We start from the raw sequence: 18,294 nt of genomic DNA on the forward strand, positions 1-18,294 counted from the left end.
ACGGCCTCACTGTGGCTGGCTTGACGCGGGGCGGGCTGTGATTGGCCGTGATTCGCTTGTTGTTCTGATCAAAGATGGCTGCTGTCGTCGGGGATGGAGAGTGAGCGCGAGCTGTCATCCGACGCACAGGCCGAAGAAACGCACCGACACCCGCCCAACGACCGGCACCGACCCCCGCCCGGACCCGGACCCGGACCCGCACCGCCCGAACCGAGTCCGACTCTCACCTGAAGGTGAACGCCCTCCTCTCTTCCCGTCGAGCATCCTTTTCTCCTTCCGTCGCTTCGTGTTTGATTGACACTTGCGGGCCAAACTCGATGAGAAAAAGATGAGCATCGATGAAATGTTTAATTTCTGCAGGTTTCACAGATTTCACGTCGTTTATCGGGTTGATTTCGGGCTGCAGGCGGTGAACGAGTGAGTGACTGAAGGTTATTCAGCTTAACGCCGATTCACGTGTTCATTCGGCGGCGGGGCCTGAAACTAAGCTCTTTATATTTAAAACATAATACAGCGTCATACTGTTATTATGGGATTACACGGGCGCCGTACAAATGCGTTCATTTTAATTTGATGTGTCGTTTCTTATTAAATTAAACGGGAGTGTTTGACACATGCGCAGTGGCTGTCAATCTGATTTAAAAAAAAAAAAAAAAGGATCAAATCGATTAAAAAAATGAAATAAATAATCACTGACACGATGTCACGTGTGTGTTATTGCACATATTGATGGGGAAAATACAGAATTAATTTAACGGTAAAAACAATCAATAAATAGATAGAAACAAACAAACAAAAAATGTAAATGATGAAAATAAAGGCAAAAAAACATTTAAATAATTATTAATAATATGATAATAATGTAATAACTTACACACGTGCACATGATTCCAAACAATAAAGCACCAATAAAAGATCAAAACAGCATATTGAGCTTTTATTTTGAAGCTCCACAGTCAGTGCACACATTTACACACAAAGCTGCATCAATATTATTATTATTATTATTGATTCTAGAAGACAGAAGGACTGAGTGACAGCGACAGGAGCACGTTACTCAGATCCAAATTGGGGTTTAATTGGAGGGAAACTTGAGCCGTCTCACCTCCATCCAGATGGGGAGGCTGTTGTCATGGCGACAGCAGCCTCATCTCACCGTCGGTGTTTGAAGGAGATTGGAGGCGCTATCAGTCGTCAGGCAGCCGTGACATTAAAGGAAGACTTTCAGTCGGTCTGCGGCGCCCTCGGGAAAATGTCAGGCTCCGCCCACCGCTTTTTAGAAATGTCACATAGGCAACCCCCCCCCCCCTCCCCCCGCACCCCTCGTCTCTGTCTCCGCCCCCTCCTCCCCCGGAGGCTGCAGGTCAGTCTGCAGCAAATGACAGAAACAAACGATCTCCGTGACCGACCACACGGTGGCGCCGGTGCCAAAGATCCAGATTAATGTCAGACGGGCCGCTTCGCGGTACCCTCCGCTCCGACGTCCCGAAGGTGGCGCCGGAGGACAGGAAGTGACGGCTGTGTTTCCCGTGTTGTGCCAGCAGAGGGCGCATCGCCGAACCGCAGACATGGACACCACCACGTCCATCAAGATGACCACTCTGGCCATCCAGAACCTGTTCAGCTACGTGGAGGAGGAGAACCTGTCGGCTCTCAAGGCTCATCTGGACCGCTTCAAGGAGGTGGACGGACGCAGCGACGTACGTACAACTCGGCGCCGCCGTTTCTGACGAGTCGGCTCGTCTGTCTGCAGCTTTTAGTTTTGATTTGTTTTTGTTTTTTTTAAGTGTTAAGTGTTCGTTTCACCTCCTGTTTTTATGATTATTCTGTTTGATTATTGGTTTGCTTTCTGTGTTTGTTGGTTCCGTTTGTTTGCTTGTTCACCTGCTGTTTATTTGTTTACCTACTGTTTTTGTTTGTTTACCCGCTACATCCGTTTGTTTGTTTGTTTGCTTGTTTGTTTACCCGCTGTGGTTTTTCTTTTGTTTACCTGCTGCATTTCTTTGTTTACCCGCTGCATCTGTTTGTTTGTTTGTTTACCTGCTGTGTTTGCGTACAGAACGGTCAGACCCCCCTGATGCTGGCGGCGGAGCAGGGCAGTCTGGAGATCATCCAGGAGCTCATCAGGAGAGGAGCCAACGTCAACCTGGACGACGTGGTGAGCAGAACGAGCGCGCCCGCGATTCTGTCCTCTCTCTCTCTCCCTCCATCTCCTGGTGGGGGTTGGTGTGGTTGCTAGGAGACGGGCAGGGCTGCTGAGTGGCTGCTGTTTCCATGGTAACGCGGCGTGTCTGTCTGTCTCTCTCTCTGCGTCGTCAGGACTGCTGGTCGGCTCTGATCTCGGCAGCTAAAGAGGGACACCTGGAGGTGGTCAAGGAGCTGCTGGAGAACAGCGCCTACATCGAGCACAGAGACATGGTGGGAGCGCAAAGCCTCATGGGAAATGTAGTCGCACCACAGAGCACATGTACACAGTTCAGACGCTGTGATTGGATGTTTCTTCTTAATTCGTTTTTATACGTTCAACTCATGTACATGGAAATATTCACACACACACACACGCACACACACACACACACACACAGTGTGAGGTCACTTCCTGTTTGTGATTGTGTCACAGGGAGGCTGGACAGCTCTGATGTGGGCGGCCTACAAAGGTCGTGTGGAGGTCACCGAGCTGCTGCTGGAACATGGAGCCAACCCCAACACTACAGGACAGGTAACACACACACACACACACACACACACACACACACACACACGTACATATGTACCGGTATACACAGTGATGTGCCGAGGTGTAGTTGTGATCGTTACGCTGAGTCTTCATCATCCTCCTCCTCTTCCTCCTCACAGCAGTACAGTGTGTATCCGATCATCTGGGCTGCAGGTCGAGGACACGCCGACATCGTCAAGCTGCTGCTGCACAACGGAGCCAAAGTCAACTGTTCTGACAAGGTGACGAGCAGAGAGCCTGAAAACACCACACAGCATGATACACACAAAACACCACACAAAACACCACACAGCATGATACACACAAAACACCACACAAAACACCACACAGCATGATACACACAAAAAAACACACAAAACACCACACAGCATGATACACACAAAACACCACACAGCATGATACACACAAAACAACACACAAAACAACACAGCATGATACACACAAAACAACACACAGCATGATACACACAAAACACCACACAGCATGATACACACAAAACACCACACAGCATGATACACACAAAACAACACACAAAACAACACAGCATGATACACACAAAACAACACACAGCATGATACACACAAAACACCACACAGCATGATACACACAAAAAAACACACAGCAACACGAAATGTCAGAAAATGAGAGAAAAGGTTCACGGCTGCGCTGTGTATGAAACACTGGAGGGCTTTTACTTTGAAACAAATACAGGAAGTCACGTGTAACTTTATCAGTAAGTGACCGACGTGTGTGTGTGTGTGTGTGTGTGTGTGTGTGTGTGTGTGCGTGCGTGTGTGTGTGTGTGTGTGTGTGTTGCAGTACGGGACCACTCCTCTGATCTGGGCGTCCAGGAAAGGACACTTTGACTGCGTGATGCACCTGCTGGAGAACGGCGCCGACGTGGACCAGGAGGGGGCGGTAACGACCTGCACACACCGACACCTGCAGCGCCGGCCCGGTCCAGCCGACCGTCCCAAAACCTTTTTTTTTCCAAAATAATAAAATAAAATTTTATTTATCTAAAAATAAACTAAAATCTAAAAAGTTAGATAAACCTCTAACTTCACATATTTGTTAGTTCATAAGTTGTCAATAATTCTTGAGAGCTGCATTTGTCGATCGTTTCCATGGCAACGGACCGTAGACGCCAGAAACGAAGAACTCCCCCTGTCGCTCCACACGAGGAGAGTTTTTAAGAGTAAAAAAAACAAAACACGACACCCGGTTTGATGTTCGTCTCCCCGTCCAGAACTCGATGACGGCGCTCATCGTGGCGGTGAAGGGCGGCTACACCGAGGTGGTGAAGGAGCTGCTGAAGAGGAACCCCAACGTCAACATGACCGACAAGGACGGAAACACGGCGCTGATGATCGCCGCCAAGGAGGGCTACACCGAGATAGTCCAGGACCTGCTGGACGCGGGGACGTACGTCAACATCCCGGACCGGGTGAGACGGGAGTTCCTCGGGTTGTGTTTTAAACACGTAAACGTACGGCGTCCAGCGGGGGGCACTAGCAGCTAAAGCTGTTTTGTTTCACAGAGCGGCGACACGGTGCTGATCGGAGCGGTGAGGGGCGGCCACGTGGAGATCGTCCGAGCTCTGCTGCACAAGTACGCCGACATCGACATCCGAGGACAGGTGAGGAACGTTTGTTACCGACACGCGGCAAATAATACGCTGTTATTTTGAAAAGTCCAGATTTTTGCAACATTGAAGAAAAAAAAAAGTTGTTTTGACAAATTAAATTTGTAAATTATACATTTCTGACCTTTTGCTGCCAGAAATGAACATTTAACCCTTTAAATCTGTCTTTTTAATGATGTTTGGAACGCAGACTGTAAATAAAATGCCCTATAAGTGTAATACCACCGATGGCCACCAGAGGCTCCAATAAACTCCCATTGATGGTCCTTCTGGAAATAACTCCAGCATTCATGAGATAGTAGGACTCAAACACAGATAGGTTTGTGGGCGGGGCTTCACAGAAACAACAGATCTCCGAGTCCTCGGCGAGAAGAATCAGAGGTTGTTGTTACGTTGTTGTTGACGATGTCTCACTCTGCTGCGTTCTCCAGGAGAGTAAGACAGCTCTGTACTGGGCGGTCGAGAAGGGGAACGCCTCCATGGTGAGAGACATCCTGCAGTGCAACCCGGACACCGAGACCTGCACCAAGGTGAGACCTCGGCTGTGACATCACTTCCTGGGCGATAAGGTGTCCAAAGCATCAAAAGCAAACGACACGTCTCGGTACGAATCTGGTACGACGGTCCCTGAACGCCTCTCACGAAGGAGCCGCACGTGATGACATCATACCGTCATGTTGCGTGACATCATTAAGTTGACATCGTCACGACATCACGTGATCATATTGATTGCGCCAGTGTCACCAGAACGTCGAGCTAACCGTCAGCTAACTGCGGACCAATCAGGACGCAGAATATACAAAACAGGAAGTGTGACGGTGTGTTTTTTTTCCGCCTCAGGACGGAGAGACGCCGCTGATCAAAGCCACCAAGATGAGGAACATCGAGATCGTCGAGCTGCTGCTCGACAAGGGAGCCAAGGTGTCGGCCGTCGACAAGGTGAGAGCCTAAAGGACACAGCCGCCAGCCTTTCAGAATAAAAGCAGGTTGTGAACAGCAGCTACAGCGAAGGCGATCAAACTGATCAGAGCTGCTTCTTCAAAGATGGACGACTCTTCTTCTTCTACTCATTGGTCCAAAACCGATCGAGGAGTTTCGTTTCCTCCCCCGCTAACATCCGCTCTCTCTCTCACCCCCAGAAAGGGGACACGCCCCTCCACATCGCCATCCGGGGGCGGAGCCGCCGCCTCGCCGAGCTCCTCCTCAGGAACCCCAAAGACGGGCGGCTGCTGTACCGACCCAACAAGGCCGGAGAGACGCCGTACAACATCGACTGCAGCCACCAGAAGAGTATCCTGACGCAGATCTTCGGAGCGCGTACGTACAATCTGTCCGCCTTCAAAATAAAAGCATCTCTTGATCATCGCGTGTAGACGGTTCGTTACAAACTGACCGATCAGGTGGACGATCGATAGTCGATGTATCAACGTTGACACCGAGTGGCCCTGTAACGTGTCTGCTGTGGCTCCGCCCCCCTCCGCTCCACCCCTCCCCAGGTCACCTGTCGCCCACGGAGACGGACGGAGACATGCTGGGTTACGACCTGTACAGCTCGGCGCTGGCCGACATCCTGAGCGAGCCGACCATGCAGCCGCCGATCTGTGTCGGCCTGTACGCCCAGTGGGGCAGCGGCAAGTCCTTCCTGCTCAAGAAGCTGGAGGGTGAGTCCTCGCACCCGCTCATTAATCCTCCTCCCCCATCAGCAGAATCATGACTCAGTAGAATCCTCCTCCTCCTCCTCCTCCTCAGATGAGATGAAGACGTTTGCCGGGCAGCAGATCGAGCCGTTGTTCCAGTTCTCGTGGCTCGTCGTCTTTCTGTCTCTGCTGCTCTGCAGCTCCGTCGCCATCGTCCTCGGCTTCACCGTCGACCCCAAACTCGCCATGGCGGTCTCCCTCAGCCTGCTGGCGCTGCTCTACCTCTTCTTCGGTAAGACGACGACGACCCAGCCGGGGGCGGGGCCTCTGCTCCTGGTGGGCGGAGTCTGAATCCACGTGTGTGTGTGTGTGTGTTGCAGTGGTTGTGTACTTCGGCGGGCGGCGGGAGGGTGACAGCTGGACGTGGGCGTGGCTCCTCAGCACCCGTCTGGCCCGTCACATCGGGTATCTGGAGCTGCTGCTGAGGCTGATGTTCGTCAACCCGCCGGAGCTGCCGGAGCAGAGCACCCGAGCTCTGCCGGTCAGGTAACGCCCGCTCCGGTCGTCGGCGACATCACGCGGCGACGCCGTCGCTGATGTCACGCGTTCGTCTCCCCCGCAGGTTCCTGTTCACGGACTACAACCGGCTGTCCAGCGTCGGCGGAGAGACGTCGATGGCGGAGATGATCGCGACGCTGTCCGACGCCTGCGAGAGAGAGTTCGGCTTCCTCGCCACGCGTCTCTTCAGAGTGTTCAAGACGGAGGAGACGCAGGGTAAAACACGGCTTCGGCAAGGTCACGAGGCGTCTGGCGCCCGACCCCGGGAACCAACGCTTGAACCACGTTCTGTCACGACATCACTTCCTCCCCCGTCATCATTACGTTACTGATGAAGTTCAGAACAGATCAGTTGCACGACTCATTAAAGAAGCTGCACTTCTACTTTATCCAGAGCAGCTGTCAATCACGGCTGTCAATCATCACCACCTCCACCCGTTTTACTACATCAAATAACTGATCAATAAACTGATTGGAAACATGAACTTAAATCAGCGAGACAAGATGACAGAAACCAGACTGTAAAAATCTGGCTCATGTTGCCATCTGCTAACATAGAGGGGGCGGGGCTTATGGCCAGCAGGGGGCGATCCAGATGTTCTGCCACGGCAGCCATCTTTATAAATAGTCCACACTGACTTCTCACCTTAAACCTTCACGCTAAAATGTCATGATGACGTTGTGTCGAGTCCTCACATTGCTTGTAAAACACACACACACACACCATAACTCTTCTTCTTCTTCTGTGTTGGTGGTCTCAGGTAAGAGGAAGTGGAAGAAGACGTGCTGCGTGCCGTCCTTCGTCCTCTTCGTGCTGGTGCTGGCCTGCCTGCTCACCGGCATGGCGCTGCTGGCCGTCTTCAGGGTGGACGGCGACAACCGCACGGTGAACGCCGTGCTCATCGGCATCGGCAGCGTGGTCGGCCTGGCGCTGCTGCTGAACTGCCGCACGTGGTGGCAGGTGACCGACTCGGTGCTGAACTCGCAGAGGAAGAGGCTCCACAGCGCCGCCAACAGGATGCACAAGCTGAAGAGCGAGGGCTTCATGAAGGTGAGTCGTCGCGGGCGATGCCGGCGGCGCGTCTTTTCGTCGGTTCGACTGACCGCCCGGGGTTTTCCCGCCGCAGGTGCTGAAGAACGAGGTGGAGCTGATGGCGAGGATGGCGAAGACCATCGACGGCTTCACGCAGCATCAGACGAGGCTGGCGGTCGTCATCGACGGGCTGGACTCGTGCGAGCAGGACAAAGTCCTGCAGATGCTCGACACGGTGAGGAGACGCCCGCACCAGACTCCATTCACATTTTAGTCGTTTTTGTGTTGATGATTCGTGACTCATCAGACCTCAGTAGAATCATGACTCGATGGACTCCATCGGTCGCTGCTTTCTTCTCGTCCCCACGATGGAGACGTTTTAATTTGAAAGGACCGGCGGGTGTCTTCCTGCTGCAGGTGCGGGTTCTGTTCTCCAAAGGTCCGTTCATCTCCATCTTCGCCAGCGACCCGCACATCATCATCAAAGCCATCAACCAGAACCTGAACAGCGTCCTGCGCGACTCCAACATCAACGGCCACGACTACATGAGGAACATCGTGCACCTGCCCGTCTTCCTCAACAGCCGCGGACTCTCCAGCGCCCGGAAGATGTGCGCCGCCGCGCCCGCCAACGGGGACGCCGCCAGCGCTGACGGTAACCACGACAACACACGTGACACTATGACGCGTTCACCTTGGGAAGATGTTCACGTTTATCTGTGCGCTCGTCTGCAGGGTGGCACGAGGAGCTGGACAGGAAGCTGTCGCAGCACAGCCTCGGAGAACTGACCAAGTTCGGCAGCAAGACGGCGCTTAACCGCCGGGTGAGACGCTTCATCTCCCTTTGGTCCCTTTGGTCCCTCTTATTGGTCCCTCTGACCCTTGAGGCCCCCTGGTTCAGTTGCCCTGTATGTAACCAGGTCATGTGACCCGTGTGTGTGCAGGACACGTACCGGCGGCGGCAGGTGCAGCGCTCGGTGACTCGTCAGATGTCGTTCGACCTGACGAAGCTGATGGTGACGGAGGACTGGTTCAGTGACATCAGCCCGCAGGTGATGAGGAGGCTGCTCAACATCGTCTCCGTCACAGGTGACCTTCATCAGCACCACCGCTGTCCCCCTCTTCATCGGCCTCCGGGACCTGCTCAGGCCGGCACCGGGTCACGCCGCAGTAAATAGCCCCGCCTCTTCCTGTTTCTGTGTGTGTGTGCAGGTCGTTTGCTGCGAGCCAATCAGATCAGCTTCAACTGGGACCGCCTGGCGTCGTGGATCAACCTGACGGAGCAGTGGCCCTACAGGACGTCCTGGCTGATCCTGTACCTGGAGGAGACCGACGGAGTCCCCGACCTGGCCACGCTCAAGACCATCTACGAGAGGTCAGAGGTCACACGGTGGCTGTTGGTGGCGCTGACCTGAGCCTGGGAAACAGCAGCTGACGTGTGTGTGTGTGTGTGTGTGTGTGTGTGTGTGTGTGTGTGTGTGTGTGTTGTCTCACAGAGTGTCAAAGAACATCCCGACCACCAAAGACGTGGAGCCGCTGCTGGAGATCGACGGAGACATTCGCGGCTTCGAGGTCTTTCTGTCGTCACGGACGCCCGTCCTGACGGCCAGAGACATCCGAACCTTCCTGCCGTGCACCGTCAACCTGGACCCCAAACTGAGGGAGATCATCGCAGGTACAGATACTGCTACGAACACTGCAGGGAGTACTGCAGATACTACTGATCCAGATGTTTTCTCTCTCTCTCTGATCCAGATGTTCGTGCGGCCCGTGAGCAGATCAATATGGGCGGAGTCTCGTACCCGCCCCTCCCCATACAGGAGCCTCAGCCCCGCCCCACATCGGTCTACAGTCAGATGTCGTCGACCTGCTCGCCCTCCGCCTCCTTCAACGGACCCTTCAACCCGCCAGCAGGGGGCGTGGTCTCCCCGCAGCCTCACAGCAGCTACTACAGCGGCATGGCCGGCCCGCAGCACCCCTTCTACAACAGGGTGAGTACAGGCCCCGCCCACTGATGATGTCAATGGTGACAGGTGGATCTTTCCACAGTCTCTCCCCGACTCGCCCTCTGCTCATCTGGGGGAGCGGCAGGTAGCGCCGTGATGTCATCGGGTCAGGTGACTTCCTGCTCACCTGGGGGAGCGGCAGGTAGCGCCGTGATGTCATCGGGTCAGGTGACTTCCTGCCCTCCTGCTTCAGTTACATTCATCATCTGTGTTTTTGTCATTTTGCTTTGACTTAATTTGATTTCTTTGTTTTTACTGGGAATCTCTGCTGTCACACACAATCCACCAATCAGCTGACAGGCAGCCGTCCAATCGTCATCGAGCTCCTCCGCTCGGAGCCTCACCTGCTCAGTCAGGTGTTCGGGCTTCGGCTGGGGTCATTTAAAAGGAACATTTTTATAGAATTTTATTTGTCTTTTATTAGTATTAAATACATTGTTTTGTCTGACGTAGAAAGTTATTAAGCAAATATTTGACATTGCTGCTTTAAAAATGACAAAATTTAAAAGATTGTCTAAAAATAGAAATAAACATCTGAAAGAGACGTCCGAAAGTCGGCAGCAGAATTTAAAGACAAACAAGCGCTGACGTGACCTCAGAGGTCGTTTAAATTCGTGTGGCAGCAATTATTCACTGTTCAACTATGTTTTACGTTCCAAGACGGAGTATTAAGGCCACATTAAGAAAATAAATGAGAGGAGGATTTATTTTAATTTTTACTCTCGATATTGCGACTTTATTGTCACAATTTGAAAAAAACATCTTCCTCCTCTGTTTTTTTTCCCTGTGTGGCCCCGATACTCGGTCGTAATGTTCGATCACCTCCATGAATATTATTTTGATTTTCTGCCCCCCCCTCCGCCCCTCAGCCATATTTCCCCCACCACCTTTATCAGCTGCCACGCCCCCTGGTGGCCTCCTTCCCACCACTCTTTCATCTACGCCCGCATCCTAAAAGCTCCTTCGGCCGAGACGCCGCCGCCGCTGCTGTAAGTACGACCGCCAGCTGACCGAACACGCGACGGTCGATCGGATCCCGATCAATTCTAGGTTACCGTGGTAACATCCATCCTGTAGACTCAGTGACCACTTTATTAGGAACAGCAAACGAACACTGACCTGGGTTTGATTTTGTTATTGATTAATAACAATTGATTAGATTCACGGGCACGGGACGGGATCTGAAAAAGTTTGAATTACAGAATTAAACACAAGCAGCTGCACACGAGTCTAAAACCGGTACACATTTTGAGTGGAGTCTGGAACTGAAGACTGAATGTAAAAAAAAGGAGCATTTTATCTTTAAGTCAATCTTAAATTCGCAAAATTCTGAATGGAGTCTGGTGCTGTCAGATTTCAGTTTTGATATTTGACTCTCTAATTGGATTCCGGCATGAATCAGCAGGTGTTCCTAATAAAGTGCTCATTGAGTGTTTCTCTGCTTACAGCTGCTTTATAAACCAGTTTTATACCCGTTACATGATATAACGTGATTATTATCATTTTTTTCTACCTCAGTTTATTTGAACAGGTCAGTTTTTTATGTCACTAATTGCTGTATTTTTGGGGGTATTTGGATTTATTTCAATGTCCTATTTTGTCTAACTAAAGTTCAAAACCTAAATATTCAGTTTATTATCACATATAATTCACATTTATGAAGTTTTTCTGCTGCAGTAAAGATTTTGGTCATAATTTCATCCTGTTTAAAAACCAGTCACAGCTTTTACTGTCTAGTTTCTTCTTCTGCTGCTGCTCACTTCCTGTACTCGCCCCCGTCTCTTCTTCTGTGGTGACTGGGCGTGTCGCCCGGGGAAACGGCTCAAACACTGAACGTTATTTTGGTTTCACTTTCTTCCTCTGGTCTGAAACCGCAAACTGCTGCTGACCGTTTCCTGCTGCTCACCTGTGTTCTCCCCATGTTTTCCTCCCCATCTGTCTGTCTCGCTGTCCGTCTGACTGTCTTGTCTGTCTGTCTGACCGTCTGTCCGACTGTCTGCAGAGTAAGAATTCATCTATAAAAAGGAAGCAGGTATTTGAACTCTTAACGTGACTCCTTCCTTCAGACGAAACCTGAAATGTCCACAGCAAACGTCTCCTCGCGTTTTCCACCGTTGTTCCTCCGACGCCTCGTTTCTGTCAAGTTTCGTTTGTGATTCCGAAACTTTGACGCCGTTTGAGCTGCAAATCTTTTCGCGTTGTGGTCGTGAAACCGAACGTTTGTCGTCGTCTTAAACGAGCTTCGAACGTGTTTCGACGAGCTGTGAAACGGGAGACGGCGACGGAGGCGGAGCTCGGCCGGATGCTGTGGACATGTCGGGCGACGTGTTGCTACGACTACACCTCCCAGCATGCAACTTGCCTGGACTCACCTGTAGCTTCAGTAGAGTAGCTGTTTGATCCGCTCACCTTTGACACTTTCGGTTTGACCTTTGACCCTCTTTCCAAAAACTCCCCCTCCCTCCCCCGCACTGTCAAAATGTTAGAATAAATGTTAGCGGATTTATTTTTGCAGGAAGAAAAATGTAAATACCCGACAGTCGCTGACTGTCTACACTCGTGTTTGCTCTTTATTGAACGTACGACACCCGAGTTTTCTAATTTCATATTTTTGTTGGAGGAAAAAAACAAGACATCTGATGTAAGAATCAGTAAAGATGTCTAAAAATGTAACAACACCATTAAAAAGTTTGTGGAAACGTGATTTTCATACGTGACAGAAATCTACTTTTCCCACAATTTCTGGATGAAGCTTTTGAAGCAAAGAAAGAACTTCAGCCATAGAAATAAAAATACGAGGGTCGATCAACAAGTTCAGAGTCTGTTCATGTTGACCGCGACGCAGCGTCTCTTGATCAACATCAATACGTTAGCGTGACCGCTAGTACGTGAACATTTGCATATTTTTCACCGTAGACCTGAAACTGGAGCAGAGAAACATCGTATTTTGGGGAACAAAACCTTCCACTCGCCCGCTTACAGCCGAGTGTTCCTGAGCCCATGCAGTGATTTCCACGACAGAAAAGTTGCTGTTTTTAAAGCAGTGCCGCCTGAAGATCACATCCAGACAATATTCTTTCTTGCGTCAGATTTTGGGTCAAATGTTTTGGGGAACAATAAATCTTCAACGCGCTGTGAGCGGGCGTGTTGTCATGTTGGGAGAAGCCTGTTGCCATGGCGCCACAGTTCAGGTGGTTCACAGCAAATGTTTTCCCCTCAGACGCCTCAGAAGGTCCCAGGGGAACTCGGTGTTGACTCTGGGGGACGAATTCACGGTGACACAAATAAAACTCACCCGGTGTCTCCTGACCTGACGCGCCTTCTTCTTCGGTCTCGGACGGTGAAGCTCCGCCCCCTCTTGAAACGTTGAAACAGGGAAGTCACAAATGTTCACGTTACCAGCGGTCACGTTAACGTCGCTGCTGATGTTGATCAAGAGACGACACTCTGAACACTTCCTTATGAAGGTTGCTGCTTCCTCCTGTTGTTCATGTACAACAGGAATTGACCCTTGTAGACTGTAAAGGTCAACGAGGAAAAAAATAACCAATGTTCAGTGCGAGGTTCAGTTTCAACGCTGAAAACGAGCTGGGATGACTTTGTTCGCTCTTTCTTTTGTTCGCTGGTAGTTTGGATGTTTGTTTTTCAGAGACTCGCTTGTAGAATAGAATTTCATCACTTCTGTCTCGTAGAGACGCCGCATCGGAGTTCAGTACGACTGCTTCGTTCTGCGGTTGTTTCCCGTGTTTTGTAGCTGACTTTTTCATCCAACTCACAAACTTACATTTTCAAAACATCAAACGCTTTTTGCGTTTTACTGGGAATCGAACCTGCGTGCGTTTTGTGTTCAGGGCTCCGCCTCCGTGGTGTCGGGCACCCCGGCCATCCTCCTCAGCTCCATGACGACGGAGGCCGTCTGTGAGCGCGTGCGGCAGATCGAGGGCATCGACCAGAGCATTATGGGACAGTACAGCGCCACCATCAGGAAGGTCAGTGAGGCGACGTCAGATCTTGTAGAAGAGAAAGACTTGAAGTTTGGACTGAACTTATTTTCCCTTTTCTTGTCTTCAGGCGAACGTGAACGGCAGAGTTTTGTCTCAGTGTAACATCGACGAGCTGAAGAAGGAGATGAACATGAACTTTGGAGACTGGCAGCTCTTCAGAGCCACGGTGAGTCCACGAAACAGAAAACACACCTTTACCTGGACGAAACTCGCTCACCTGTCGGCGCGTTAGTTACGAATAACACGATGTCATCTGTGTATCGATGTCGTACGGTTGATGGTTGCGAACGTTTCCAAACAGATTTTATTCATCATTTTATTTACCGCCCCTGCAGGTTCTGGACATGCGCCACGTAGAGAACCAGGTGTTGCACGAGGAAGCTGCCAGTGAGCAAGGCAGCGTCGTCGGCGGTCAAGTCGAGGCGGGACGGCGAGCGGTGGCTCCGCCCCTCGCCGGCGGCGGGAACTCGGACTTGTACAGCTTCAACCTGAGCTTCGAGGAGCTGAGCAACGTGGGACTGGACGAGCCAGCGCGACACGGAAACCTGCAGTGGATGGTAAACGAACCCGCACGACCTCCGACCTCACGGCCGGGTTTGGTTGAGTTTATATTTAGCTTCACTTGTTCGTCTGTCCTCAGGGTGGCGCTCACCGGACCGCCAGCATGACCAGCCTGAACTCTCAGGAGTCCTCCAACGACATCGCCAAGCTGACGGACAAGCAGCAGGACGAGTACCAGAACGCCTACCAGGAGTACATCGCCCAGATGGCGCAGCTGGAGATGGGCGGCGGCAACGGGGAGAAGCCCGTCCAACCGCAGCCGGGCCAGTTCATGACGCCGTCGTCGGACGACAAGAGCAAGGACGGCGTTGAGCAGGACGGACGCAAATCCTTCAACAAGAGGGGCGGCAAGCCGGCGGCGGAAAACACCGAATTCGCCCCCAACGGTGACGCGCTCGACCCGATCACGGAGGAGGACGAGAAGGGCGACCACGGATCCTCCAAGTCCGTGCTGACCCGCAAGACCTCGGCCGAAAGAGGCGGGCTCTTCCAGGGCGCCGCCGACCTGAAGCTGAAGGCCGGCGGAGGGCTGCGCTACCAGAAGCTGACCAGCGACGACGAGGAGTCCGAGGAGTCGGATAACGCACCGCTGCTGAAGGACGGAAAGAAGGCGGCGGAACCCAAAATGCCCGCCGGCTCGCTGGCGCTGAAGGGGAAGGACTACCTGTCGGACGCCATGCTGGACAAGAAGGACTCGTCCGACTCGGGCGTGCGGTCCAACGAAAGCTCGCCCAACCACTCGCTGCAGGACGAGGAGGCGGACCTGTCGCAGCTGGAGAGAGCCAACCTGATCGAGCTGGACGAGGAGAGCCTGGCCAGGAAGCGCGGGCTTCCCAGCAGCCTCAGCGGGCTCCAGGACCCGGCGGTGGCGCGCATGTCCATCTGCTCCGAGGACCAGTGCAGCCTGCTGGCCAGCAGCCCCGACGAGAGCTGGCCCTCCTCCAAGAGCTACAACCTGAACCGCACGCCGAGCAACGTCACCCTCAACAACAACACCAACGCCCAGCAGGGCAACCGCCCTCGCCAGCCAGCAGAGGGCTCCACCTCCTCCAACCCCACCTCCTCCACCACCAGTGATGTCATCATCGCCCCGGGCTCCGGCACCACCGCCGCCACCACCACCACCTCCGGCACCAGGCCGGGGGCCGAACAACGAGAACGTGCGGGTGGTCCACCTGAAGAGGGGGCTGAAGCCCGGAGACCCGCCGGAGATCTGCGCCGTGTCCTCCGACACCGTCACCTTCGGCGAGGAGCGCGAGAGCATCCTGTGACCTCACGGCGAAAGATTCAGTGAGCGCTGAGGAGTCCAGCGGGAGCCGCCCATCAACCTCCCGAGCCGATCGGAAGCTCCCGAAGAGCCACGAAAACTTTACAGTTCAACAATTAGTGAGAATGAATGAGTTGTAAAAACATTCAGGAAGCAGAGAAAGATCCGATCGGCATAAATGATTGAATCTTAGTCAATAAAACACCCGACGAGTAATGAAATAATAATAATAATGAAATGATCAGCTGTGAGCTGACGTTGGGTTCAAATTTAAAACATGACATCTGAATCGTAAGAGGTGAAGAGCGGCGGCTGCTGCTGGATTGTAGTATCGGTGTGTAGTATCGGTGTGTAGTATCGGTGTGTAATTTCAGTGTTAGGCGTTTCCACGGTGATAGCTGCATGCCCCACAGCCGTAACAGTAGATCAACCTGAGGCGTGAAGCTGCTGCATGTTCGTATTGTGACGCGATTTGTGTTCAGGAGCTCATTAAGTCACCTCGTTAACTAACATCGCTGCCAGAAGAGAAGCTGATGTCGCCTGTACGAACGTGGACTGAAGCTGCTCTTACAACTCCGCCGCTTTATCCTTTTTTTCGTATTTCGTACTGACCGTCCATCACGGAGTAAAATGTCACGACGGCGCTGGTTCCTCACGAGATCACGGAGCGCGTCAGATGTTCTTCTTCGGTGTTATACTGATAAACCTCCTGAAGAGGGCGCCAGTTTGCTGAAGTGTTTTTTGTTTTTTATGTTTTTTTTTGCAAAAACATTCAAAAAAAATCTGAGGAACAGAAACGGCCAGCAAACCGATCGACGATCAACGAAACGATTTAGGAAAAGATGAAAGATAACAAAATGCAAAACGTTAAAAAGCCGCCGCGTCCCCGTCTCTTCTGCGTTTAACGTCCTCAGAGACGACCGGATCGATGAGCTCCGTCAGTATTGGTGTCCGTGTTCAGTATTAACTCGCCGTTCTGTGTTTTTACGTGTCGAAACAGGAAGTTGGAGGTTTTATTTAAAGTGGAATTACCCCGTCGTGTTTCACCTCGTCGTTTTGAGCTCGACTCTTTAGTCAATCGATCGTCGTCGATCGGTAGTCGACGGTTGCGTCTTCTCGGACATCACGTGAGATTTAAAGGAATATTTTTAGGACTGTTGGAACAAAAACATTGAAATCAGATTCATGACTTTGTGTTAAATTTGTCAAAAAATAAATCAGTTTCAGCTTTTACAAAAACTTTAAAATGTTTCAGCTCAGATTTCAAAATAAAATCTAAAGTGCAATTTTTTTAAAACAGGATGTTTCCTTCGGAATAAAAGCTGATTCAGCATTTTTATGACGCGTTTGTCGTTAAAACCACAGAACGATGAGGTGAAGCTGTAGTTCGGTGTCTCGTAGATTCAACATCTGTGATCATGTGACTCGTCGTATGAAGACGACTTGAAGGCAAATAAAAAAATAAAAGTCTGAATGTTGAAACTGTTTTCTGACTCTGGTTATATTTTGTGATCACTGATCAGAGAGACGTCACTCATTTCAGTGAGAGGCAGTAAAAATAAAAAGGCCTTTAAAGTAAAAGCAAGTTTTTCAAAGTAAAAGTTCTGGATTGAATCTTGAAGGACAAAAACATTCTTATTACGTCGTCTGTGATGAAGAAAACATCTTGAATTTATTTTGCACCAAATCACAACGTCATGACATACGATGATCCAATTATATATACACACACACACACACACACACACACACACACACAGTGTTCAGGGCGAAAACAATAAAAAAAATATAAAGAAAAAAGTCAAAATATTAATATATAAAATGGGAGTATTTTGAAAATTAACTTTAATTTTACCCCCCAAAAATTATATTAATATATTATGAATAATATCAAATGTTTTAATTTAAATGTGAAAATAAAAGGTTCATGAAGTTCAGCTGGTTCTTTCTTCCACTTCTGCTGACTGTCCATCAAACACCTGATCAATATCACGCGGACTCTCCTACCTGGCAGGTGGAGCTCTGTTGGAGCTGCTTCTCCTCCACTCAGCTCCAGGATGCAGTCGGTCACCTGCCGCCGGATCCCCCACCCTTCTGGCGGCAGGCCGGGCAGCAAGCAGCCGGTAACACGGGCAGGAGCTCCGGGACCGGTTCTCATGGACCTGCAGCCTCACGAGGAACGTAAGTACCGAGAAAAACATTTCAAAGTCCGGTCCGAACAGCAGCAGGAGCCCCGGGACGTCACCTGGACGGACACCTGGACGGACACATGGACATGACGCTCGTGCTTGTCCAGTCTGAGCTGCAGGCTCAGCTCGGCGCTGATTGGCTCTGAGCTGACGTCACTCATTAGTTCAGGCGAGCCTATTGGCTCCTGAACACCCAGCTTGATTGAGCAGCTCACCTGTCACCTGTCTACCGGAAATACTTGTTCATGTTTTGTAAAGAGTAAGAAATACACTGTGTGTGTTTTATATTTCTGTGTGTGTATTTGCGTGTTGTAATTGTGTGTGTGTGTGTATGTTTTTGTGTATGTGTGTATATGTGTGTATATGTCGGTGTCCAGCAGGTGGAGCCACAGACCTGCTAACAGTCAGCTGTGACATCAGGTTTTATTCAGAATCAGAAACTTTACTGATCACAAACGTGTGATCAATATTTTCATCTCAATTCTTTTTGAATTTCAGTGTTTTGATTGTTTTGTATGTGTTTGTTTATTTGTTTATTCATCTGAAAGTTACAAAGTAAAGAGGATTTAAAACACATCAGAGGTTTTTTATGTTTTTTTGTGCAATTCTAATTATTTTGTGGTCTTTTTTCTTTTTCTGTTGTTCATTTTTTGTAAT

The 18,294-nt window shown here is 50.7% G+C and overlaps 1 protein-coding gene across 1 annotated transcript; it reads left to right on the plus strand.

Moving 5' to 3' along the window:
* The first annotated feature begins 46 nt into the window (after positions 1-46).
* kidins220b (kinase D-interacting substrate 220b) lies at positions 47-16,933 on the plus strand. The gene is given in 31 exon segments (XM_069172505.1): positions 47-233; positions 1,545-1,700; positions 2,060-2,158; positions 2,320-2,418; positions 2,621-2,719; positions 2,857-2,958; positions 3,557-3,655; positions 3,987-4,184; positions 4,278-4,376; positions 4,814-4,912; positions 5,223-5,321; positions 5,522-5,699; positions 5,879-6,043; positions 6,132-6,311; positions 6,400-6,565; positions 6,642-6,793; positions 7,339-7,628; positions 7,705-7,845; positions 8,028-8,265; positions 8,346-8,434; positions 8,555-8,699; positions 8,823-8,985; positions 9,107-9,285; positions 9,366-9,601; positions 10,486-10,605; positions 11,619-11,648; positions 13,468-13,605; positions 13,688-13,786; positions 13,956-14,177; positions 14,261-15,322; positions 15,324-16,933. Coding segments are annotated over 30 exon segments (5,247 nt in total). The 5' UTR covers positions 47-233; positions 1,545-1,568; the 3' UTR covers positions 15,453-16,933.
* The last annotated feature ends 1,361 nt before the right edge of the window (positions 16,934-18,294 follow it).

This window comes from Embiotoca jacksoni, unplaced genomic scaffold (genome assembly GCF_022577435.1).
Source record: "Embiotoca jacksoni isolate LCO1_2020_lvr unplaced genomic scaffold, fEmbJac1.0.p SCAF_54, whole genome shotgun sequence".
NCBI lineage: Eukaryota > Metazoa > Chordata > Actinopteri > Embiotocidae > Embiotoca > Embiotoca jacksoni.